Raw genomic sequence first — 26,680 nt, 5'->3', positions numbered from 1 at the left:
AATTACAATATAAAAATGAAGCTTATGTAATTAACCTTCTGTTTATTGGATTTCACATCCAAGTAAATCTTTAGTCCAATTTATAGTGTACTGCATATAAAATAGAAAGGTCCTTATGGACTGTTCATTCACATAGCAATCTTTACAGAGTTAAAACTCAGCTGCAACGGAACTAGAACAACTGCAGTGTAACTACACTACAATTACAGTCTTTGAATATTTGGTAAAGTGAATCTAAATCTCATCAATTCATCCTGTAAAGGTATACAGGGGGAAAACTACGCTTGAGAAACAACAATGAAAACACTGAAACAGTTGAAAGACACAGTAAGATCTGGGAGCTAACAGATCAAGAAAGCATCATGAGCATTTTCAAATGCATCATGACAAATCAGGTATTTTTTATATATTCAGGAACAAAGGAGAACTCTAAAATAAGAAGATTATTTCCAGTAATATCTTTTATATGAATGAAATTAGCCCATAATAATCAGCATCATATGATTTCATCACAGAAGTGTAGTAAGAGTTCAGTTACATTCCTGTGGAATACTGTACTTTAAAATGGAATATCATACCTTAAAGAGAACAACTGTTTGCTTGGGGACATATAAGAGCATAAAACTATCACTAACACCTTGAAGATTTTACAAGTTCCTCCAAAACAAATGCTATGTCACACCACCAGATGTGTTACGCTGAAATAGCTGCAAAGTGAAGCCAATGTAACAAAACACTTTCTTTGTCCCCTTGGCAAACGACTGTAGTCCCAAAGATCCTTGCTGCTTCATTTTGAGACATTTGTGTTGGTGAGGTTGTTTTTTTCCCGAGTGTAATATCTCCCACCAAGAGAGTTTCAAATCACTTTTTTCCAGAATTCTTTCAAGCAAACCCTCTGCAGCCAAACAGAAAAAAAGTCCTAAAACCCAAAAGAATTAAGAAAATGGTGCAAAGTGAAAACTGTGTATTGTCAGTATCTTAGCAGGTATGCATGACATTAAGGTAGGTAAGTATTGCCACATTTCCTCACAGTTTTCATTTTCTGTCCTGAATTTCACATACAGTCTGTACACCGTATGAGCTGAAAGAAGTGCAAAAACCAGCACAAAACCCTTGTTACCTTTCAGACAGTGAGGATAGTACAGGGCAGGTAATGAGAATATTCTTCAAATAAAGAAAATATTTTCTCCCCCCCCCCCCCCCCCCCCAAAGGAATCTTTATTCCTCTGTTATTATTAACAATCATTTCTGAAGTCCAAGTGCAGAGACTCATAATCACGAAATTAGGTCCCTACACATCATTCACATTATCATCCTGTAAAAGAGGAACCCAACACTACCTAAATTGTATGTTACCCACCATCAAATGACTACTTTTTTCCCCTGTTGTTGGTACTGTTTTTCTAATGTCTTAGTCCATTTTCCACATGCAGAAACCCCAGCAGAATATCGACTTAAAACAGCATCAAGAAAGAGGCAAGCTGTTGCCTCCAATAGAAAAATGTACCATTAAGGAAATGAGAAATGGGGTGATTTTTGAAGCGTCACTATTTATACATTCCATGATTAGGTATGGGTAGAATGAATGTCAGAAGAATGCAGTGTGCTATCCAGAAAAAAATTCCTTATGAGAACATCTTTCCCAGAAAACTATGTATGTATGGGGGTAATAGTTCTGCCAAAATTATACAGATCAGGCATCAACAGCAACAGAGTCTGCAATCTTCAAGAATTTCAGTGATGCTACAGTATAACACAAAGTCAGTGTGACTGCAGATATTTATTTAAAATTCATTTTGCATTTTCCCAGAAAACGTGGAAAGGAGGCAGAAGTGGTATAATGAGAAACACACATGCCTTATCTCTATTTTATGCATAAACGTAAACATGAGTTTACATCTAACTAGCACATCACATCACACAGAAATTAGAAAGAAAACTTTGCTTGAAATTATCCTGTCTAAAATAGTAGTGACAGCTTTAGGATGGCAAATGAAACTTTTTCTAACTCAAAATAGCAAATTAGACTGTGTCAATATCAACAATAATGCACAATCATCTAAGAGATGCAGGAATCAAAAAACCTGGTGCTGTATTTGCTACTTGCACTATTACTTCCAAAGCTGCTCTTACTGATACATTTCCTAATGACTTTTAATTTGGAATTTAGTAAAGCAGATAGTCAAATTTGCCAGATGTATTTTGCATTTATTATTCTGCAAATATAACTCAGAAAATCCACTTGCAGATCACATTACCTCTCTTTGCCTTCTTTAATGACATTTTAGCATTTTAGTTTCCAGGAAGAAATCATGAAAACACAAGAAGGGTAGTCATCTGCTGCCTTGAATTTAATGCTACTTCTACACAAACCATTTAAAAGCTCAATTTAAAAACTTGGAAGCTCGTCAGAGGCGTGAATCAGCCAAAACTTGCAAGATTCACCTCTTCACACTTCTCCAGGTCAGACACTTCCCTCAGAGACTTGCTAGAATCTCCCCACATCACTGAAGTCTGACCCTGCGTCAGTGACAGAGAGAGAAGGTGGGTGTGCAGGGAAAAAAAAAGAAAAAGAAATTCTTGTGCCTTTGCTATCCAAGCTTGTGCAGAAGACACTAGAAATTGCCAAAAAGCTTGTTCCTTAGCTTCAGCTCATAGGACGTATATGCACGTACAAGAACGTGGACCGTGCGGCCCCCACCCTGTCAATGCTACAGCTACACTCAACTTATGTCTACCTCATCCATTCCCTTGGTGCTTGCCAGACTCAGTGCCAGACTCTGTTCCCCACCATCTATGTCACCAGCTGTCTCCAGGGTGCTGAAGCACCCATGAGGACCCCCATCACACTTTCAGTATTCCAGTTGAAAATTATCTCAAAATTAGGTAAAAAGCTCATGATTGTGATATGTCAAATGCCACAGAACAAAGTTATGTCAGATGGAAACATGCATCAATGATTATAGCTTCTTCCTTCACCAAGAGGAACGTGTTCCCCTTGTCAATCTATGCTATCTATACCTCTCTATTACTGCATGCTATAGCTCTTTATATTCTCTGCTCTTTATTGCTGTCCATCCCCTCTCTTCCAAAAACCATGCAAAACTACATCTCTCAACAGCGGTATTATTCTGCTGTCTTGTACTACTCTAAGCTTTCCTACTGTTTGACCACCCTCCTCCCCAGACTCAGTAGGGTGTTTTTTTTATTACAAGTCTCCAGTAATGATGTTTTATTGCCTTGCTTTCCTTCCCTGGCATTCTGCTGCAGGACTGTCACCAACAAAATGTGGCATTTCCAGAAAACTTATAAATTCAGAAAAAAGGATGACATTAAAGGGATAAAAAAGAAATATCTTTCCAGGAAGACTACTTTCAAGTTTTAAAGGCACAGGGAAAAATAAATTGTTTATAAAACATTCATAGCACTTTTGTGCAGTATGCATCTACAGCAAATGCCCTCCAGCAACTTTAAGAAACTTGATCATTCTCGTCTTATGTCCATTAGCTGCAGGTGGGGCAAGCAGAAGAGAGGATAAAACAGAACAGCTTCTGTATTACTACAGAAGTTGAGGCTACTTAGGGTTGGTATTTTTATTTAATATTACAAACCAAGAATTTGTTGAGGATTCTATCCTAACACAACAGATGCTGGAAGATGAAAGTTAAGACTGAAAACCTCAAGGCATTTTGTAGTTAATTATTCTCTCTCCAAGTACGATCATAAAACAGCCAAGCAGTCACAGCCAACATGAGACTTTCAGGGGAATTTAAGAGTCATAGTATTATTTTTTTCCCCCTTCAAACTGTTTCTTGGAGAAGTTCAAGCCAAAGCAAACATCTAGCTAAGTCTATTTGTGTAAGAGCATAAAGTGTTAGGTCTTCCAATACATTTTGGTGGCCCACAGCTTTAGGATTCCATAGTATTCCAACCAGGTAAAATGTCACATGCTTTATCAACTTTTTGAAACAACAAACCTCAATTTCCACAAACAGAAAAAGGTAGCATCCTACAACTACTGATGTCGGTAAATGATGCTAGAGGATATGAGAAAGGTTTTATTCTTTGTATCATTTTCAGTCCTTATCAGATAGCCAGACTGGAAACTGGAGCACAGCTGGTTTTGTACATGTTTCTTTTCTGCAGATTGCCCATCACATTAAGACTGCAGTGTTCTGATAATACAAAGGCTCATCCATCCAAATAGGATCATACAGTATTATAATACTTGAGGACTAGACTAACAACTTTTTCCATGCAATCAATGTCTCCCTAGTAACTGGTAACAACAGCTATCTGCTAATAGCGAAAACAAACATTAACTTCTAACACCAAAGCTATGCCACCATCAGCCCAACCTGTCAATATTCTGCACTGCCACCAAAAGCAGTGGCCTGCTCCTCTTTCAGACTCCTTTTCCCTCATTCCTCTCCTTGAGACAGCAAGAAGTGTTCATACATCCACACAGCAATCTACATCAGTCAACTGATGTGAATGAAAACTAACCTGCTTATACCTGCTTCCCAGGTTAATTCTCAGCTGCATCAGTTTCCTGACCCAGATCACTGAATTGCTGTTGTTAGTCACAAGGGAAGGAGGCACAAATAACAGCTTGAGAGTAGGGAGGGAGATCGAGTCTTTAGCAGCACTGATGATATATGCCAGATTAAACTGGTTGTGGAACAAAGGTTCCAGGAGAGAAGGAATTAAACATAGTAATGTTCGAGCAGACTACCATACCTATCAAGGTTAATGACAAATTCTTCATTAACCTCAGCAGCATTGTGTGTGGACTTTGCTAACGTGGTGAAAACCTATGTAAAAAATGTATCACTTCATCAAAATATCTTTCCTTTAGTTTTAGAAATATTATTAAGGCATGATATGTACTTTTAATTAATCTCCCAATTGAAAGGCTGGAGATGGTACTTAAGAAGATGTCTGATACTGTTAGAGATACTAACATCTCTTTTCTCTCTTGTAAAGCAGATGGTAGAGAACTCACTAACTTACCATGTTCTCTCCATTACTTCTGCCCTTACACAAGACTGCTGTATTTGAAGAAAAATGTATTAAGACAGATAAAAGGAGATGCCGCACAGAAGGTTCAACCAAGAAGATGAAACAAATGTGGTTATTAAAGTGATATTAGTGAAGAGTTTTTATAAGGCTAATAAAAAACTTCTTCAGTGTCCCCCACCATTTAATGTACCAGAGCAAATAACAAAATGGATGATTGATTTTCTCTCATGAAAAAGTAAATATATAGGAAATGTAAATTGCTAGCTTCAAAAATCCACAGCATCATAAAATACATAATTAAACTCCAATACCTGAAAAATGCAACGCACCAAAAGATGCTGCCCACTTATTAGCTATCAAGTCTCATTTTTGTCATTGAGAATTTTCAGGTTTGTTCAATACAGTACCTAGTTTCTAGAAAATAACACAGAAGCAAATAATATCCATCTATCTATATCAACCTAAAAGGGCTACACAATTTAAGTGTAAATCAAAACATAGCTCAAATAAAAGACTAAATTCCCCTGCTCATTTTTATAAGAAAAAAACACACTGATAAAATGCGCAACTTTGAGAAAAAGATTTTATAGGACATTCACACTTAAAGCTTGAGCAAAACTTATAGGAAACATAACAAAGTTATGATCATAGTTTTTAGGACAGAATGCAGAGAACATGCAAGTTGGGCTCAGAAATTAGAGCTTCTCAGTTGAATACTCATATACGTGGGGCACACTGCTGTAACTGCTAGGCTGCTGAAGGCTTCCATGCTACTTTGCACCAAATTGTAAGTGTAATTGACATACTTTGGAAGATTATCCTTAAAAACAGGCACCTGACTTAATACTGTCTGCTAGAGAGATAGGAAAGGAAGCATCACTACAGCAGTGCTGAAATTACCAAAATTCAAAGAAAGGAAGGTGCGGGGGCTGGTTTCTTGCAAGGAGTCTTGGCGTTTTTTGCCATTCTCCTCATTGCAGGTACATATGTCAATAGAGAAGCAGCTCTGTAATACCAAAATACAGCAGTCAGTTCCAGACAGTCATGTTGTCACTGAAAAAACAGATTAATTATGCTGGACAAGCCAAATACAAAATATTAAAGACAGCTGTCAGGTCAGTGTTTGAATGGCCTGAAAATATGTGTATAAATATATTTCCACTGATCAGCTCAGCATCTTGCTTACCCTAATACCTCTCCATGTTATTTGAACTACTGCACTGATTTATTTACAGACGCAGACAGCCAAAATTCCAGCTTCTATCTTTAGTGGTATATCACATACCAAGCAATATTAAGAATAACTAACAGCATATTGAGTTCCAAGTAGCAAGAAAAGATGGCACTGAGAATTAGAACTGTACCTTCCACAAATGTGCCAGTTGTTATGCTCTTTTCCTTAGTATTTTTTTAAGTATTGTAGGAGAGGAAAGAACAGCAAATATAAAAATAAAAACCAACTGTAACAATGAACCCAAGATAGCATACACTAAGTGTGTTAGACATCAGTGCTCAGGTAACACAGGCCAATACATACCACACGTTGTCTGTTCCAGTCTACGACCAGCAGGGTTGTAGAACAGCAGCAGCTGGTTTTAGAGAGTTATCAGCAGGACTTCTGACTGTCTAAACTCCATTTTGGGAGTCAACCATTTTATTAAGAATTTACTAACAGTAGATTTTGCAGTGTGATTTTACTGAATACTGTTAAATAACATAATCCAAATAATTACTTAAAAGGTGACAGATACACCTGCCTAGAAATAAACATTTTGATTTGGATTGTGAAAGTGCTGAAAACTGCACTGAGATAGGATGCTTACCAGATGCTTTTGCATATATTAAACATCTTTAGTCAAAGAGTTCTTTCGGTGGGAAAGGTGAGAGTCCCCATTTAAAAAGTAGTAATTCTGTGTTTTATGTAATTTCTGCATTGAATTCTATATTGAAAGAAAAATTACATCATAGAAAAGTGAACCCAGAAAAACCAGACACCCAAAACAGGTCCTAACGCACTGCAAGCCAAACTAATAATCAGCCTGATTTAGAGCAGAATACTAATGGGGGGGCTGTTTTCAGGAAAGAAGCAAAAAGAAATATGATCAGAACATTCATCATCTGCCTCTGAGAGTTTTTAGAGTGAGGGAAGACGAGTCTATACATATATTTTTATGCTGTGAAATTTAAACAGAAGTGCCGAGACATCCTCCAGGAGTGGGCACACACCAAAACACCTTGTGTCCTTTCCAACCTGTCACAAAGACTGATAGGGGTCTCTCTCTCAAATCCCCCATGAAGTTGTGCAGGAGTGCATGAGTGAAATCACGAAATTTGAGATCCCCTATAAATAGCATTGAGAACAACAGAAGTATTAATCTAACTTTCTTAGACTCTCATCAGTGAATCTAGGAGTCTAAATAGAGATGGATTCTTCTAACAGAATTTGGATGAAGAAGAGCAAATTGTGGGCCCCAATGAAGTCAGTCCATGTGTCCCTACTAACTGAAGCTGGAGTGAAACAGCAAAGAGTTTTCTCTAAGAGGCAGTTTACTTTCATAAGCATGGAATATAAGAGACATACTTTTTAAAAATCAGATCTTTCAATATGGATATTTTATAACAATATAATTATCTCATTTTAAAAGTTATCAGAAATCTGGTGTGAAGTATTCTCAGAAGGTTTTTGCAAGATCTCAAAACTAAGTCTGCTGTCATGTGTCATCACTACAAGTTGCTAGAATCTAACCTCAACTGTTCTGCATTTCTCACTCTGTTTCATATACTTACAGAATTATTAATTTAGTTAGATCTTAATTAGCTTTTTGGTGTTTGTTACAGCTTCTTCCTCACAGCTGAACTAGAACTGCTGCAGGAACAGGACTAACAAACTTATGCCTCTGTTTCCAAGTATGCCAACTTAACTTCTTGCATAGTATTTTGCTTAGGCATAAGAGGAACTGTAAGTGTAGATATACAAAGTAAACAAGAGTGGGAGGGCACTGGAAGTATGGGCACTAAATGAACTACAGAAGACATTTCTACTGAAGGAGAAATAGGATAAGGGAGAAACCAAACACAGATATCCATTTGGTGACTATTACAAACTCAGTAAACCAATATGAATAACTAAGAGTAAAGCCTGTAACACAAAGCTTACTGATAATAAACATTTTATTCTCTGTCAGTAAAAAGTTCTGAAGAAGCACTGCAGGGCAGAAATGCTATCACAGGTACCAAACCCCACCTACAATTGGACACTCCACTGTAGAACAATTTTTATATTAGAGGCATCAAGGTATCATACACATCAAGAGAACTAACACATCAACTACAACTACAAAACAAATAAATCAAAACCATATCAAATCTCAAATAATTTTTCCCAAACTGAGACACTCCACATACACCAGTAGTGAAACTGAAAGTCAAGACATGTTAAAACCATGTAATTTGTTTTTTAAATAACATCTTCCCATTCATGCTTTTCCTCAATAATTAGTCATCAAGACAAAACACTAGCTTCTACTGATTTTACACCAGCATGTGAGAGAATACAGAAATGAATGTTCCATGGTTCTCAGAATAAACATGCCCTTAGATAGAGTGCCAAGGACTAAGAGGAAGCCGGCTTCCATCTAAGTAACAATAAATATTTCACTAGACAAATTCTACCATATTAGGATACTAGTCTTGGTCAGCCTTCCCATATAATGGGCACAGCATGATTTGTAGTTTTATTGGACAGCCTAGTCTGATCTGCAAGTTGTTCTTTCTCAAAGCAAGCCGTAAAGGTGCCCTTAGAATCATATCCTGCCACTGGAGCCAACCATATGGATCCACTTGGATGCCACAGAGCCATAAGGGCTTACAGTGGCTGTGTAGCTGATGCTCTGTCATTAAAGGTCCACTCACCTCCTCTACTTCCAAATGGTTCCTTCAGAAGGCAAAAAATAGTTCATATTGTGAACACTTACAGGCAGCAGAAAACTGGGGCAGAAGAGGAGGAATATATGAACTCCCAAGATCAAGCCTGGTACTAGCTAGCTGCAACTGGTATGTGCTGGTTTTAAATTCTGTTAACATCTCAACTAAACAAAGCTGATGTATCCTGAGTCATCCAATTAATAAAGAGACACAAAACACAGCCACCAATTAGGAGGCAGATCACACTTCCTGCTTTTGCACACACACTTATGTTGGGAAAAATCAAGGGTTTAGGGGCCCAAAAATAGGTTGATGAAGATCCTGGCTGGAGAAACAGTCATGGAAATGAGGAAAGATCCCAGAGGTCAGGAAAATACTTGGAGACAAATGCTGGGAAACATCCAGGGACCTTGGACAGTAAGGCCCGTGACAGGTGACTGCAAGCAGATGTACATGACAAAACCATCATAACTTTCTGCCCAACCTTCCTGGACCAGCAGCAATCTCCCCACTGGGAAGAAAAGTCAAGACCTAGTGAAAGTAACACTGTGGGGAATACAAATGAGTGAGCATGTGGTATTATCAAACAGGGTAAAAACTGATTTCCCTGGTTCTTAAATAAACCCTAGTATCCAGATCTACTATGTGTTGTAAGTCTGTCTTGCTTGCGACAAAATTTTTGACCTATCACAAGGTGCTCTCTCTTCATCGTGTGGTTTCAGTAAATGATGTGTAATGGGCACTGCTTTTTAGACAGTAACTCCAATAGCTTGAATACAAAGATAAGACTCAGGCAGTCAGCATTCTCAGAGCCAGTATCACTATGTGAGCACGTACACTTTACATCAGAAGTGACCGCGAATTTAACTGACTCACCATGCATTTCATATCCATTCAATCAATGTCTTCCCCGTAATACATTTTGCATCAACAATAGCTAGCTATAAAGAAGGACATTTATGTCCTTGCAAACTTCCTCCAGCAGCTTAGGAACTAGTTCTGAAATACGCTGTAATATCTGCTTTAGATTCTGATATATTTCTGGTTAGGTGCAAGTTAAGAAAAGAAATCAGGTGACAGCTTCCTATACATTTAAAATAACTCAAGATGCACACTCTCTTTTTTTAAGGTTATCTTCCCTCATCTCCATTTTTATTTTTTAAACACAAAGAGCAACTCAACCTCTAATGGATTTCCTGTTACATAGACATCCTTCTCACCTAATAGCTTTATAACTAGATGGCTTCTATCTCTCTCAATATGTAAGACAAAAACAGAACTCACTAAAAATACTAAGATCTGACGCTCTGGTTATACCAGTGTATACCTTCTCTTTTTTAAAATATATGATTAAAATATTGCATGGGATTGAATGATTTTTTAAAAAAAAATTATCACTAACAATGATTAAGCTAAACCATGAGCATTCATGTGTTTTTTCTGCGTTTTACTTCCTTGCATGATGTACCAGAACAGATGTGGCTCACTGCAGAACTAATCACACTGTGCCATTTTGGTAACTAGTAGCAAGCTCTAGCAAAATCTCATCTTCAAAAGGAAGTGAGCCTAAATTCACTTTTTCAGGTATGGTTCTTCCAAACAAGCTCAAGCCTTCCGCTCCTTAAAACTATCCTGGGATCTTTGTGCTAATAAAAAGGCTCTAGCCAGAGCCCTTTGACATGCTGAAGCTCTTCCCAGCTGCCGCCTTGAGACTAGCCACTTCTGATCTCCACTTTAAAACATCTGTTCCAGCTTTAGGCTCAAGGTCTTTCTTCCCCTCAAAAATATTAGCTCAAGATCTGTTTGCACTAATGTTCTTGGGACTCCCTGGCTTCCATTCCCTCAGGGAGGAAAATGTCCTTAAATCTCATTATGAGCATCCCATCACCTCCACTATGTCTGTTTCTGACAGACATGAGTTTCAGAGAGAACAAGCACACCGTCACCTACCTCAGCTACTGTTCAATCTTGCTACTCTGCTCTCCCCCATCACCATATTGCTTACCCCAGGTTAAGTCACATATCTAAGGCCTTCAACTCCATCCAAGATCTGATCAATGGCTTCCTTCTCACCTCCTCCCTTTTTCAGAGCCTGTTTGGAGAAGGCGTCCTTATTCCTCAAGCTTATCACTCAGCAGAGCTCCCCAACCCCACAAAACCGAAGACCTGCCTTAAGGAAGGTAAAGAAAGAGGACCCAGTACACAGAAACCAGGTCAAATAACAGGCTAGATCCTCCTTATACACAAAACCAGTTTTTTCTAGGTCTTTTCTCCCTTGTTCCTCCTCTTGTTGGCTGGTGTGCCAGGACATACTTGTTGAACTACCTGAAAGCCAATCAGCGTAAAAATGTAAGAACCTATCAAGAATTTAGACAGAGAAGCCAGATCCTTGTCTGCTAATCTCCAGTTTCCTACATTCAGGATATTCTTCCGTCTCTACATTGACAGGTTTACCCTCTATCAGCTACCTTTGGCTATTCCATAAGACTAACTATTAGAAGAACCAGAGGACTTCTTCAAACATGCCAGTGAACTGAAGCATCAGGGTAACAAATTCAAGATCTGTATTAGCAAAACAGCTCTGCAGATTTATATCCTTACTGTTCAAAACCAGAAATTAGTTTGCTTTTGTAACCCATGAAGGTTTCTTTTCCTTTTCTTTCTCATGCATTTGATGAGGTCATGATTTTGTTTGCACACCAGGAAAGTAACATGGACTCCCACATAGAACAACTGACATTGTAGATTTTACCTACCTGACAACACTCAAGAAAATTTTCGCAATCAAAAGCTAGTAACATGAACAGAAATAACTCTTCCTTCATCAAAACATATGTTAGCAGGTCCTTATTTCTTTATTCTATTCATTATTATTGATCTAACATTAAATATTATTAAAATTAATTTCTCATGAAGCATTCATGAAATTTCAGGAACTACAGGCATTATGTGTTTTGTATTGGCTCTAACATACATGCCTAGCTTATTTTATTTATTGAACAGTCAAAATATTTGCTAATAATCTCACTTGAGAACAAAAAAATATGGTCAGAGTTCAGAATCAACCCTCTACATTTTAACTAAAGTACAGTATAATTAATATAATATAAGCATGTCTATGAATTCTAACAATCAAAAGGCTTTCCTCCAGAGTTTGCCAATTCCCTATCTGCCTTCTCCCCAGTGCTACATGGGAAGTTTTGCTGTCAAATCTGCAGAACTCCCAAGACTCTGCAGGCGTTGTTTTCATTCCTGGTTTTTTTCGGTGGTGTGTTTGGGGGGTTTGAGGTGTAGGGTTTGGGTTTTTTTTCTGTTTTAATTCAACCATTTCAGATTTCAATCCAAACCATGTGGTTCCCTTCAAGAAACATTTTCAGAGCATGTAAAATCCCATTTTTTTTTACTCTAAAGATTTAAGAACATTGGGGAGTTCTACATGCAAATTTCCCCGTTCCAAACTCTAATTGATATGTCCTGCAGGGATCTTAAGAGATAATTATTTTCGCTGTGGAGGATTTTTAAATGATATGGCATAATCTGATTTACTGAAAAATGCAGGAGACTTATTCTGCTATTTCTTACTTAGGTAAAATGCCAACTGCTTTCGCAAGGAATGGTCCTTATCTAAGAAAGCAGCAAATCTTGCACAACGAACACACCATTAATAGTAATATAATCTTATCATGTGCATACCACATTCCCTGTTTAGAGAGATCTGTAATCAACTAGTTCACCCCTGGTTTACCTTGAGGTTAAAAAAAGGGGGAAAAAAACCCAAACAAGAAACTTCCATTTTACTACAGGAAATTAAAACCCTAGCAACTTAAATGGCTGTGGAGAAAATCAATATTTTAGTCAAAATTAGATTTTAGGAGTTTCTGTTATCAGATGCAATACTGAAAGCGTAGGTTTTCAATTAAAAAGCTACAGCTGGGTGAATAATAATGTATTATAAAGGTGCACTTGTACCCCTGGAGAAACAAAGAAGCTGGAAGAAACTATTCATGAATTCTTCTTACAACCCAGCAATCTTCTTACAAAACCAGTAACACATTAAATTAAATGGAGTGGGATGTGAAACACAGAAATGTAAAAGTTATAAAAATAGACATTGAAACTGAATGATTCAAGAGAAAACACTGATCTGTGATATTTTCAGAATATCATGTTTCCTTGATAGAAGCTTCTTTTTTCCCAAGTCTTGCGTTTACTCAACAGGCATAAAATGGACTTCTCAAGCTTGTAATTGGACATATTATTAATATTTGCTCTTCACTTTCTATTTCAACTACATTTAGCATTCAAACACACAAAAGGGTAAGAATATTTAGGCCACTGTGTAAACTACAGTGTTCTTCAAAGAACTAATGATCCTGAAATTATGCAGCCTCAAGGCTGAAACACTTAGATCAGATTCACACAAATCAGTAAAATCTTTGCTCTAAACAGATGTAACTGCAGAAGCTTTTATATCTCTGTAATTCTGAACGCAACAAATACAGAGTGAATACACTTTTTATAAGATAATAAGCACCAAAAATGTATCTGTAGCTGTGCTGTTTTCCATTCATTTGCTTAAGACAAAAGCTCAAGCTTTTGAATTGGTGACAATCAGAATTCATACTTTAACATTCACATACACAAAAAACAAATCAAGTGGTAATCATATTTCAAGTTAAAGGTCAAAATATGTATTGTTTTCTAAGAGTAATACTCCCAGTTTGCCTATCACGTTACACTGTTCATTCAATCAGGTTTAATTTCAGAAACAGAGCAGCATGTTTCTTCAATTGCAATTTTTATAGCTTTTTAAAATTTCAAATCAATACAGATTATTAACAATTTTTGTGTTAACCACTAAGAAAAAATAAACAAATTAACTGAGTATTTGTCCTTGATTTATCATTTGGTGTCCATTTACTACACTAAGCTGTGTGAATAGAATGTGAATTTAGATTGAAGGAGCATGACTAAACATCTATGTTGTGTGACAAAAATACAGTGTATGCTCAGTGCGCTGTCATGAGAATTAATTGAAGAAGTCATACCTGTGGGCACAAAGTCTCTATGTGATTAGCTGCCATTTGGACAATTTTCATTCCATCTTCATTTGTTGACAATGAACAAGCAAGATTAGCAACCTTAAATAAACAAACAAACAGTTTTGTAAGCAAGTATTCCTCCCCAGACTCTCAAACTTGCCAAAAAACATCTCTGCTAGAAAGCTTTTGTTATTTGGGGAAATTAATTTACCAAAGAACATATTTGAACAAGGAAACACAAGGGGAAAAAAAAAAAAAAAAAAAAGGAGTTATGGAAAGGGGTGACAGTAACAACAAATCTCATGACCTCTCCCCCATTTAGGTTCTGCACCTAATAGCTGTAGAGTGGTGTTTAGATAACATCAGGAAATTTCAAAGATCCTAAGGCTTCAGCCAGACTGCTTGTGATCATGCTTTTTAATTTTTCAGGGCCCTTCAAACCATGTCCAGCTTTTTAATTTTTTTAAAACTTACTTTTAAAACCTTAAAGATCAAATAACATTTGCCTTGGTTTGTTGTAATGAAACACAGAACGATTTATGCCCTGAGCTATGCACAGATCATTATTTTAATTAGTGGTATGATTTTCTACTGAAATAGTCATATCAGTGCAACTTATGCTGAAAATGTATAAGAAACTTGAAATCTGTGAAAGAACCAGTCTATCTTCTGTTTTATTTTATTATACACCATGGAGATAGAGCTTCCTTGAAAGGAAAAAAGCTCTTCCACAATGCTCCACAGTTCTACAAGTTTGAAGAGATGAAGGAAAAAGAGCACTTGCTTCAGCTCACTGCAACTCAACAGGTTGCAACAGACAGGCTTGACAGAGTCAAAAGAGGGGTTGGGATACTGGGATCCAGTAGATCTTTTCATCCTCATGAAGTCATATGATGTCCTTACATAAACTACTACACACTTCTTAGACTTCATAGCCTTCGCTGAAGTAGCTGTAATACATATATGTCACTCCAGTGTTAATGTAGATCAAGACCTGTCTGAGAAATAGACCTCCGTAGTGCTGCAAATACCAACACAGATAGAAACATAGATGTACAAATTTGTGATTATTCAAAACTCATGCAACGAGTTCTACAGTCAAGCTGCTGCAAAATAACCACAAATCTTCATTTATCAATGTTTTAGACACTATTTCTAAGAAAGAACAATAATTCAGTGATGATCTATTACCAAAGGCTTTTATTATTCTTACTTAATTGATATAAATAGTTACAAGAAATTAGTTCGTTCATAGACAAATCAATTACTTTTCCTACCCAAAATTCAGAAGAGACTAAGACAGACACTTTCTAAAGAGGATGAAGGCTAGAATGCATGGCCTTTCATGTACACCCGTACCTAAACAGAAATAGTTTATGAGCCTATCCCTGGTATTCCAATACAACTCACTGGTTCCCCACCTGTGTGATGTGTTATCTTGTCCACATAAAAAATAAAGGTTAAGACCAAAGAAATCCAATTTTCATAGACGCACTCAAGCTGTATTCTCTTTTATTTGAAGTAAACTGCCACAGGTCTTTTTAACATAATATTTGAGAAAAATTGTTTTTGATCCTACGCTTCCCCTCCTGACTCTTCAGCTGTAAGTTACCTACAGATGTTTGGGTATCATCTAAATACAGCTCTGAAAGACGTGATTCCCTCCCCTCAAAAAAAAAAATCAGTTATTTTCTTTGGATTGAAGGTCAGGGTTTTCAATATTGGTTACAACAACTATTCACATTGGTTTGAATATTTTCTTTGCAGCAGTCACTGAGCTGCTTGTATATCCCAAATGTAACACTGCATTCTTTCACACTGCATTAATATACCACCATATATAAACAGCAGCACTCTACGAGGCTCAGTGCAAATATTATTGACCTGTTTCTTAAAGAGTTCCTCAATGCCTAAAACAGTAACATTTCAATCGTTAAAAAAAAATAAATATATAATATAAGCCATTCTGCAAGGATGAAATACTCTCTCAGCAGCTTCTTCTCTTTGCCATAAGGTTCCTCAGGTTTTCTAATTCCATTTCACAGTTCCCAGAAAAACTTTACTTTTAATTTCTTGGGATCCACTGCAAAAATGTGCAGTAAGTAGCTCCTCTTTATCAGTAAAAACAGTTTTAAGATCGAGTTCTCTGCTGTAAGCAATAAATATTTTGTCCCTGTCTTGATGTGCAAGGCAGATACAGAGACAGCCTAAAACAATTTTTTATCCTGTTTCCCAGTTGCACCAGCTGAAACATCTTGGTACAAATCCAGTCCTTGATATAAATTGTGTCATAAAATTACAGAATAATAATTTAGATTGGAAGGTTTCCAGAGGTCATGTAGTTCAACCTCCTGCTCAGAAGATGAGAATGAACTCTAAACAGATTTGTGCCAATGGGTCTATGCAGCAGATAAGCATCTGGGGACAAATTATGTATATGTTACTAGATCATGTTGAAGATTAGAAGGGTGAAAAAGCGTGGCTCTTCTCTGACAAAACATGCTCAGGTTGGGAAGGATCTCTTAATCCACAGTATTCTCTTTTATTTGAAGTCAACAGCCATGGGGGTTTTTTACATACATTGACAAAAAACTACTTCTGATCTTAACTTCCCCCCCTGATTCTTCAGCTCTAAGCATTCCTTGGTAATGGCTGAATTCATAATAGGAGTCTCAAAGCACAAGCAGCAAAGTAAGGATATAAGCATTAGGAATTTATGTTAAACCACCTAATGCCAGACAGAAGTCTGTATTATTTACATTAGACATCTTTTAAAAAACAATAAAATTAAAGAAAGCAGTATTTGGCTACTTTAGAATAAATACATTTACGGTGTTACATTTCTGTTGGGTATTTGGAATTCATACTACAGAGCTACACCAACAGTGCATTTAGTCCTCTGCCTTTCATTTTGATTGACATTAGCAAATCTTTTGTTTCCATTAGGAAATGGGTAGAATTTTCTTCTCTTGGCATTTAAACGTGTTCTGGTTTCGGCTGGGATAGAGTTAATTTTCTTTGTAGTAGCTGGTACAGTGCTGTGGTTTGGATTTAGTGTGAGAATAATGTTGATAAGACACCGATGTTTTAGTTGTTGCTAAGCAGCGCGTATCCTACGTTAAGGATTTTTCAGTTTTCCATGCTCTGCCAGCAAGGAGGTGCACAAGAAGCTGGGAGGGAGCACGGCCAGGACAGCCGACCCCAACTAGCCAAAGGGATATGCCATACCATAAGATGTCATGCTCAGTATATAAACTGGGAGGAGCTGGCCAGGAGGGGCAGATTGCTGCCTGGGGACTGTCTGGGTATCAGTCAGGGAGTGGTGAGCAATTGCATTGTGCATCACTTGGGGTTTTTTTCCCCCTTCAGTTTTATTTCTCTCTCTTTTTGCTACATCCCCTTTCATTACAATTATTATTATTGTTATTATATTTTATTTCCATTATAAAGCTGTCCTTACCTCAACCCACAAGCTTTACTCTTTTATACTGATTCTCCTCACCATCCCACTGGGCGGGGAAGAGTAAGTGAGCATCTGCGTGGTACTTAGTTGCTGGCTGGGATTAAACCACAACAAAGTGGCACCACTTTTCTACATGTAGTTTATATATAAGTAAAAGGGTTCTCTGTCAGTCCCAGCAGGTGATTAGACTAACAACTGTTTCACCCAAAAGACAATCCAGATTCCAATAAGTCATTAACATGGTCTCAGCCATCAGTACACTCACTGTTAGTATTTTTCTCACCAGCTCCTGAAGAGAGCTCCTTAAAACAAATTCAAAACACAATAATCCAAATAAATCAAATGGAAAGTGTCAAAGGGTGGGTGGGTGTGTAATTTTTCCAAGCATAGGGCAGGGCATCTGAGAACCTGAAGTCTCTTTCAAAGCTCTATTGTTGCTACTAAGGATGACAAGCTGTTTCATCAATACTAAATGCTTTTAATTCGTAAGAAAATCAAGCACTAGCTCAGAGAAGACCTATCACCTTACTTTCCTGAAAGTATCATGCACATCTTGGAAGGTTTCTCAAACAGCAGAACTCCTTTATTACGCTACAGTCTCTCCCCTAAGCAATATAAGCTACACAAATACATCACATCTCTTTTGTATTCTCTAAGAGAGTCAGTAGCTTCCCTTAAAGGGACTTCAAGCCCAAGTACACCACAACTTCAAAAACAAATAAAATTGCAAAATGAAGAGCCAATGATTCCTCTCAGAAAATCACTGTCTTTCTGAAGAGCAAAGTTTGTCAGGACAAAGACAAAGTTTTCTTGGAGACTGGTTTGATTGAAATCAGCTCCAACAGAACTTAAAAAAAAAAAAAAAAGCCATCAGAAATTTTTCAACTGTTTTTTTCCTTTTTTTTTTTTTTTTTTTTTTACCATGTGAAAAAGCATATTAGTTCACCTTGTACTATTCCAAGAGAACTTGCATTTCCTCTTCTTGGTGAAGACTTCCTATTCTTCATAGTAAATACTTCCTGTCAAGAAATCCTTTTCACTGAGGAAAGATATTCCACAGCTCTGCCTACCCTAAAGTTAACAAGGTCCTTCACCACCCTGCAGGGTAAGCCCAAAGTCTGTTGTATGCAGTTTTCTAGCATAGTGTGAAGAACTTTCTGGCAACCTAATCCCTCCCACCAATAACCCTACAGAAATTCTTAAGACCATGCTGGGAGCACATATAGCCTTCGACGACAAATGTTCTGCTGATATTTAAGTGTTTGGAATATATTCTTAAGCAAAACCAAGGAAAAACAATGGTATGTCCAAAATAAAATCTGACATGTTTCAAATTTCAAGAAAATTTAACTTGTGTGTCATAAGATTTCAAATACAGTATTTACTAAAAAGTTTAAAATAATGATCCTGTCATTTTGCCAGTCTTTTCTTTTGCCTTAAAATGCATGTAATAAAGATCAGAACAAAAACATATTGGTGTTCCTCAAAACCAAGTACAAGTATTTCTTATACATACCTCTTGAGAACACTAACCAGATACACTATCACTTTAATTCATATATGAATTTACCAAGTCACTGACATGATGTAGGGGGTTAAAAAGGCCTAAAAGGCATAAACCAAGTTTTGCTGAAAATTTCACAAAAGGCAAAGCCTGAAAGACCTTCTGATCAGCTAAGCTTTATCTTTGTAACGAAGCCAAATAGATGGGCACCAAATAGAAACAAAATAATTGGGGGGAGTGGGTGCGGGGTGTGTGTGTGTAAACAGGAAGGGGAATGGGAAGCAACACCACAAACAGACACAAATACAATAAAGCAATCCACTGAGGTACAAATTAATCATGAGTAATCACAGTTCAGAAGATATTTCATTTGTAGGAGAGCAACTGAATACTGAACTGGCGAATAACATTTGAATCTCAGCATTACAGCAGTCAACGTGGCTTTTAATATAAATTAGATACTCCACATAAATTGAATTTAACTGTTAGTCTACTCTCCTCCAACTATAAATGAAAAAAGGTACTTACATATTCTTTGCTTCTAATTTTTTGGTATACTGAACTATCTTTTGTAAGTTTATTAGGTGTTCTTAGCTTCTACCACTAGTTTTATTCATGAAGCCTTAAAAAGTCTTTTGAGAAAAATGACTGTTCATACAAAAAAATGCCATGGAAAAGCTAGGAAGGTCAGCAATAAATAATGACTCTATACTTTTTTAAGGAAAAGGCTACATTGATCTATGTATGTCTTCCAGTCGTTGCTGCATTTTTATATGCATTTATGATTACTATGTGCATTTTTATGAGCTTAATAAAACTTACATAGACTAGAATATTTGTTTAGAGTAAAAAAAATGTATTCCTGTGGACTGAAAACTTACCTCCAGTGGGCAATAAAGTAATATCACAGTGTTGCTTGTTTTCCAACCCATTTTCTACTGTAAAACTTAATTTCTTTCCAGATCAACTCAAATATTAATACTATTTATAAGCTACTGCAAGAGTTTATCTGTTATGCTTTCATTGTTTATAAAATGCTTTAGGATACTTCAGGTCAAAAGTTACACTGTTACTTTAATTTTTATTAGTTTTTACTTTTGTGAGAATAAAGCTAGAAACTATACAAAAAATACATTTAACATATATTACATTGCTTTCCCTGTCTCTTTTAGCTTTTCACCTTCCACACTTCCAGAAAGATTCTTGAATCTGCTAATTTAACTACTGTGGGGCACTACATATCTTAAGCTTCTTCACGGATCTTTTGGCTCCTTTTGCACTTCTTTTAATGTTGCATGTCTCTATCGCTTCCATTTTCTGCAGAACTGAATTACACAGTACTCCATTAATGCCATAATCACTACTGATTTGATAAAATTAGCTCTACCTTGTATACCGGAGGCTTATCACTGCCCCTGTTCAACTGTAACCAACTTACTTGTTAACATGAAGACACTCCTCAGAGTATTATGTAACTTTAAATGTTTCCTGTAATGTTATTTGTCAAGCATGCTAAAGATTCTATTTTCATAATTAATTAATAAAGGGTATTTGAATACCAATGGATTAGAGTGTTCCTTTTTTTTTAAAACCAACATAAATCTAGAACAACCCACTGTAACTGGTTTATTTCAAGTTCCATGTGCTCAGACAAGTCTCATCTCATACAAGCTCATTTAGGAGACTGTTTTGATAAACTGGGCCTCAACCAAAATAAAAATGGAAAATAAATTAAACAAACACAATACTCTGAGGCAAAGATTGTACATGTGTAAGGGATAATTCTGCACAGTAACATTTCAGAAATAATTTCCTTTTCAATAAAGGTGTCAGGCTTGATGCAGAGCCCCATTAAGCTTTCTCTCACTGCTTTGGGTCACAGTAAAGACAGTTGAAGAACTAAGTTAAGGATTCTCTCTCTAGACGTCAGTGTGCAGAGCCCTGGTTACAATCAAAGAAAAGATACTGTATTTGGATTACATTTGGGCTCTGGCAACCCAAGTTAGCTGAAGAGTCCACTAAATAGAAACTGTCTACAGTCATGACCTGAGTCTCACTGACAGTTTCTCAAAAAATGTACCGTCTCCACCAGCACCAGACTTAATCTACTGGAATAACCACAAAGTGGCCTTTGATATCTGAAGGAAGGTCCTTCCATGGGCCCAAACGTAACAGCAGGTGAAAGATCTAAATGTAAACTACTTATGAAACCTCTCCCTTAGCACCATTTGCTGAAATGTTAGCAACAGAGGGCTTTCCAGCAGTACCACATGAGCACAGAAATATAAAGAAAACTACCTGAAAAGAACAGGACAAGCAAAGACCTAAAAGACCAACCATTTTACTGCCTTGTCCCTACTTCTTCCTTCATGCAGACAGAAAAAAAAGTCAGTATAAAGGCAAAAATTTATTTTAGCAGTAGACAGAGGTGTTGTATGTTATATTAAACCAGAAAAAAGCATGTATTTCAAAATGATAAAAGTGACTATCCAGTTCTATAACCATGTAACCAATAACCAACCTTCTGATTTTCTTTATCCCAGCCTGACCACAAATATTGCAAATAAGATAGCAGTTAACCATGGAGCAAGAGGCCATCAGTCATGCACAGAATTAATCAATTCCTTAAAATATCTAAGAGGAGGAGTGATCAAAACTCACTGCCAGAATATTCCTTGAGGGAACTGGGCACCACACACACAGAAGTGCTTCTGAAGAGATTATTGAGCTGGGCTCGACTGTCTGACATTGACCTGACTGACACTATCACCAGCGAAAGCCAGTAAAGATCAGGGTGGGTTAACCAGTTCTCAAAACAAATACAACATCTCAAATCTAAATATCCCATATATTTTCCAGTTTTTAAATAAAATACCATCTTATGAGGCAATATTTTGCCTGGTCTGCCCCCATGAACTAATCTTCTTCTATGTTCTTAGGTGTTTCAGTGTTTCAGAATTTCCAAATATCTCTTTCCTTCTGCATGAACACTTCTTTTTTCCCCTTCTTCCCTGCATGAAACCCTCTATCTCCTGCACCTAAATAATAAAGAGGCAAATACAATACACAAACTGTCATTAGAATACTCACATTTCAGGCCCTTTTCCTCTATAAAAGAAAGGTAAGATTCAAACATATGCATGAACACACCCTCATTTATTTTCTTATTACTCATTATTCAAAAAGTCTATGAAACAGTATCCATTACCCTTGTTTTAAGGATTTTTCTGTTAGACTAAATAACATATAGTTTTATCATACAAATACCCGAGTGTACTCAGGTGACCTTTGTTTCCCCCGGCAACAAAATCTTACATTCTTCCTATTGTCAAAATCAAAATCTTCACCTTTTTGCCTCTGACTGGTTAACTGAGATCAAAATCGATCCCAGGAGATGCAGCACATTTCCTCTTAAGACGCATAAACCCTCTATTATTTAAATCAGTGTGAGATAAGAAAATGTGTGCTAACAAAATGAAACCACACAGATCTCACTTAGCACTTAATAAATATTAGTGGAGCAGGAGAGGAAACAGACTTCTTTCCAGCAGTATAATCACTTAGTTACAATACCAGTGTAAATGTTTTCAATTCCTTGAAGGACACCTGACAAATAAAACATTAAATGATTGTTTTTGAATGAGAAACAAAAACACAGTTCATATAACAGTTCTTAAAGGAGTTCAAAATAGAAGCAGTATTCTACAAAAAATTAGACAATTGTGCTTTCACAACAACAGTTACGTTTTAAGCATATTGTTCTGATGTAACACCTGTATTGATTATACATGCTACAGATCTACGTTTTTAAAAATAATACTAAGCATAAATTAAATAATTTGACAATACATGAAAAACAGAATTCACCTCTGGAAGGTTACAAAGAACAGCCACTCAGAAATGTAATAAATACTGTATCACAAATACTTCCAAAAAAATCATGCATAATCAGGGAGGGGCAGGGGGGAACCCACCAAAAAATCCATAAATAAGAAAGAAAATGAAAGCCCTGTGTGAAAAAACATACCTTCAGAATTTAATCCGTCTCGGGATCAGTCCTTCACAGAACTTTTGCCTCCACAGAAAGTATGGTGATTCATTTTACATCTAACATTAATATTGACTACCTGCTTTGGCAATATAGAAAGTACATTGCAGTACAGGTTTTTGGAATATGTATTTTTTGCACTAAGAAGCTAAGTTAATCTATATTCCAGTTCATTCCCAACTATCATTAACTACTGGTACAGAACTATAGATGTGTGTGGTGCTTGAGCACTTACAATCAAATCTAGGATGAGAATAATAGGAGAGTCAACAATAACACATTGAGGGTTAGCTACAGCTGAATGAAGTTTGACAAGCAGAATGTTAACGCACATTACATTAATGCACGTAAATGACACGTTGGCAACAAAAAAACACTTTCTTCTCCATAGTTGAAAGGAAACAACACAGGGAGATACAAGCATATACTCACTCAATAATACAAATTAAATTTACCATATTACTAGAAAAAATGTAGCTTACATCAGCCATACAAACTTTGATATTAATTTTAACACATCCACCATTAATAGTACCTACTTTATTTTCTGCAGGACACAGTATTGTGTTACAAATTGCATGTGACAAATTCAAAACCAATGAAACTTTCTCCTCTAAAAGTTACTACAGACTTCAGCATGTCCAATTTCTCTTAAAAAAAGTAATCTCTTTTTGAGACAACAAACAAAATTTCATGCTGATGGGTTGCCCTTTTGTTCACAGGGCTAAGAGCAAAAAGACCACCTTAGATCCTTAACTCTGAAATCCGTGCAGCAACTTTGTATTTCCCTGCAAACTACTAACAGAAGTTCAATGATACCAGCAATTACCAAAGGGGTACTAAAACATACCAATGCATAGATTCTAATTTCACTTTCCTTGTGAAAAATCCCAAATACTATCACTGACTTTGGTTAAGATTTGCATCAAAAGGTGTCACTGACTTTCCAGAAACACACTGTTTTTCTCCCTAGATATTTAATTGAACCAAATCAGTACTGCAAAATAAAGGCACAAAATCATTCAACCATATATACCAGCATACATGGTTAGTAAACTGGGAGAACACAGGATCAATGAATGCAGTATTTGCTCTCTTATTAATGGCACAAACTGGTTAGTACTATACTGAAAATCCAAATTAAAACATAGAATGCATATATAACAAAAATGGGAAATAGTATAAAGCTGCATATCTTTTCATAGTGCGTGACAGGAAGGATTAACCTGAAACTTTAGGCATCCAACTTTTCAAGATTCAGCTTGTGGCAACATCTGAATTCTAGCTCTTTGACAGCCTTCCCAAAGCAAGTACGAGGTCCATCTCCCAATTTAAGATGAAATTTACTGAAAAAAGCGGATCAGGGCCTAAGGCACCTTATGTGATGCACAACCACCAGCTCCTCCTACCTCACACAAATAAACATATCAGATGCACTTAAAGAATTCTTTTCAAATACTGAAAAAGTCCCATTTCAAACTTGTCATGAGTTAAGTCTCTCTTTCAGTATTCTTGGAATCTTTCTCCAACCCAATTGTCTCGCTCCAACATTTGGGACAGGACAGCACCAATTCAGTGCAAATGATATGCAACCTTCACAGCACATTTGCATATAGAAAAAAAACAACTTTATTTTCAGAAAAAATTTTGGGGTTTACACTTTACATATTGAAGTGAATCAAAACTTTAAATTGAAATTGAAGGCTGTAAACATGCTTAGGAAGCTTTTTCTGAAATGCTCAAGCCAACTATTTGCAGTGGCTATAAGGTAATCCATTATTCACTCTTAATGAAGTACATACATGTATGTATACTAGGTAAATTGTCTGTAAGGCAAAATAAATGTTATACTGCTCCAGTGGTAAAAATGTAATCTGTGTCACAGGCACATAGTATATTCTTACACATTACATTATGCCGTTACTGCATTACAATATATTCTTATACATTCACTATAGGCTACATTTCAAATATCTCATAAAAATATAATTAATCCTCTCGTTCCTTTTTACCCTTCCTTTATCCCTTAAATTAATATCTCAGTAATTTTTCTCAGGTTTATTAGTTTTTCTTCTCCTTTTTGTGAATGGCGCCATAAGCTGCCTATCTGCAGCTATTGTGAAAGCCATCTGCGGACAGCACATTCCAGCTGCAGTGGAGTTGAAGATAGTCTCCTAGCTACTGTAATTGATATGGAGTAAATGTTGCACTAGCATAAAATGTTTCTGTGTCAGTAGAAGTCTTTATTTCACATTAATTGAGTTTAAAGGTTCATAAAACATTTTATAAGAAATTCTTGACTCATTTTTGCAATGTAATCTCTGGTCTAGGAAAGGTAAAATTGATCACAAAGGAAAACATTTAAAACTGTTTATAAGCTTTGCAACCAAAACTTAAACATAAAATCATCCAGATTTCCAAACTGCAGATTGCAATGCAGTCTGAGGCATCACATGGTCTCACCCTTAAGCATGTGGATAGAATTCAATGTGTGGGATTGTGATCCTACTAAATTCGCTGACAAAACTCCTGGGGAAACTCTATCTTGTTTACAGTACACTGGCCTTGAAAAAGGGCAAATTAATTCACTGTTAATCACTGTAAAGCGATGCACAGATAAGAAGCAATCCTAACACACAGTAGACATCTGTCCAACAACAAAGTAAGAGATGTGGGGGTTGCTACTATGTTTCAAAGGAAACAAATCTCTGTGCAAGGAAGTCTAGAATTATAATCTATAAATTATTTGTAATTAAAGGGCTGACAGTGTACATGTTAGTTAAGCTAACACTCAGAATAGTGATCTGAAATTCCCATCACAAAAGTACATGGGATATGGCTACGTCTGTCTGTCTGTCCCTTTACTGGACTGGTTGTGTAAGGGAGCTGATAGTGACTGACAGTCATTACGAGAAAACAAGCCTAGATACTTTAATTCTGTCCTACTGAGTCTAGCAAGGAGGTTCCCTGTGTCTAGAAAGACCAGACTGGGTTTTTTAGAAGAAGAAAGTTTTAGAAATTTGTCATGAACCTAGTATTTGGAATACTAGGCTAACAGGTATTAAAAAACAATTTAATATGATGATGTTAAGATGTGAGCAATGTGGTCTCCTTGGAAGTAGCTATGTTGACATTATTGCATATTGCTTGAGTTTGTTTTTCAGTTTCTTTTAAAGAGCTTCTGCAGAGGATTAATTACACCAAAGGGAAATACCGAACAGTATGTGCCTTTTGACTCAGCCAAGCTGTCAAAAACAATACTACCCAATTTCCCCGTTAAGCAAAGATCATTTCCCTTCCTTGCGATCAGAAATTCTAGTCCATGACTTCCCACAGTATGTTTTCCTGATGATGTGATTGCCTTTTATTCTAAAAGGACAGTTCTTTTAATTTTATTTATGCTGTTAAGTCTGTATTTTGAAAGGATTTGTCCTACTTTTTATTGCCTCAAATACAAGATATTACCTAGCTTCTCTAAGTATTGTGCACAAACTACATTTTAGAACAAGAACATTTCTCAGTTACTTCAATGTATTCAAGAATTCACATTATTAGGTACAGTCTTGTAAAAAGCATCACCCTGGCAGTGGGGGAAAAAAATACTTGTTCAAAAGCCATTTGGCAGTGGTAAAATACCCAGAAAGATTCCTAGAGAAGTGATTAAATTGAGCAAACAA

At 36.5% G+C, this 26,680-nt stretch overlaps 1 protein-coding gene across 4 annotated transcripts in view; it reads right to left on the bottom strand.

Annotated features, from left to right (window-relative positions):
* CTNNA3 (catenin alpha 3) overlaps positions 1–26,680 on the bottom strand; it is a 544,925-nt gene that overhangs the window by 187,342 nt on the left and 330,903 nt on the right. For 3 of the 4 annotated variants that reach the window (XM_074874301.1, XM_074874304.1, XM_074874303.1), the window contains one exon: positions 13,995–14,087. The exons of the other annotated variant lie outside the window; for it this stretch is intronic. In XM_074874301.1, the coding sequence (XP_074730402.1) occupies positions 13,995–14,087 (93 nt within the window). The remainder of the gene's footprint in view (positions 1–13,994; positions 14,088–26,680) is intronic. 4 annotated transcript variants of the gene reach the window in all.

This window comes from Strix uralensis, chromosome 7 (assembly GCF_047716275.1).
Source record: "Strix uralensis isolate ZFMK-TIS-50842 chromosome 7, bStrUra1, whole genome shotgun sequence".
NCBI classification, from domain to species: Eukaryota; Metazoa; Chordata; class Aves; order Strigiformes; family Strigidae; genus Strix; species Strix uralensis.
This window is presented reverse-complemented; position numbering and strand designations above follow the sequence as displayed.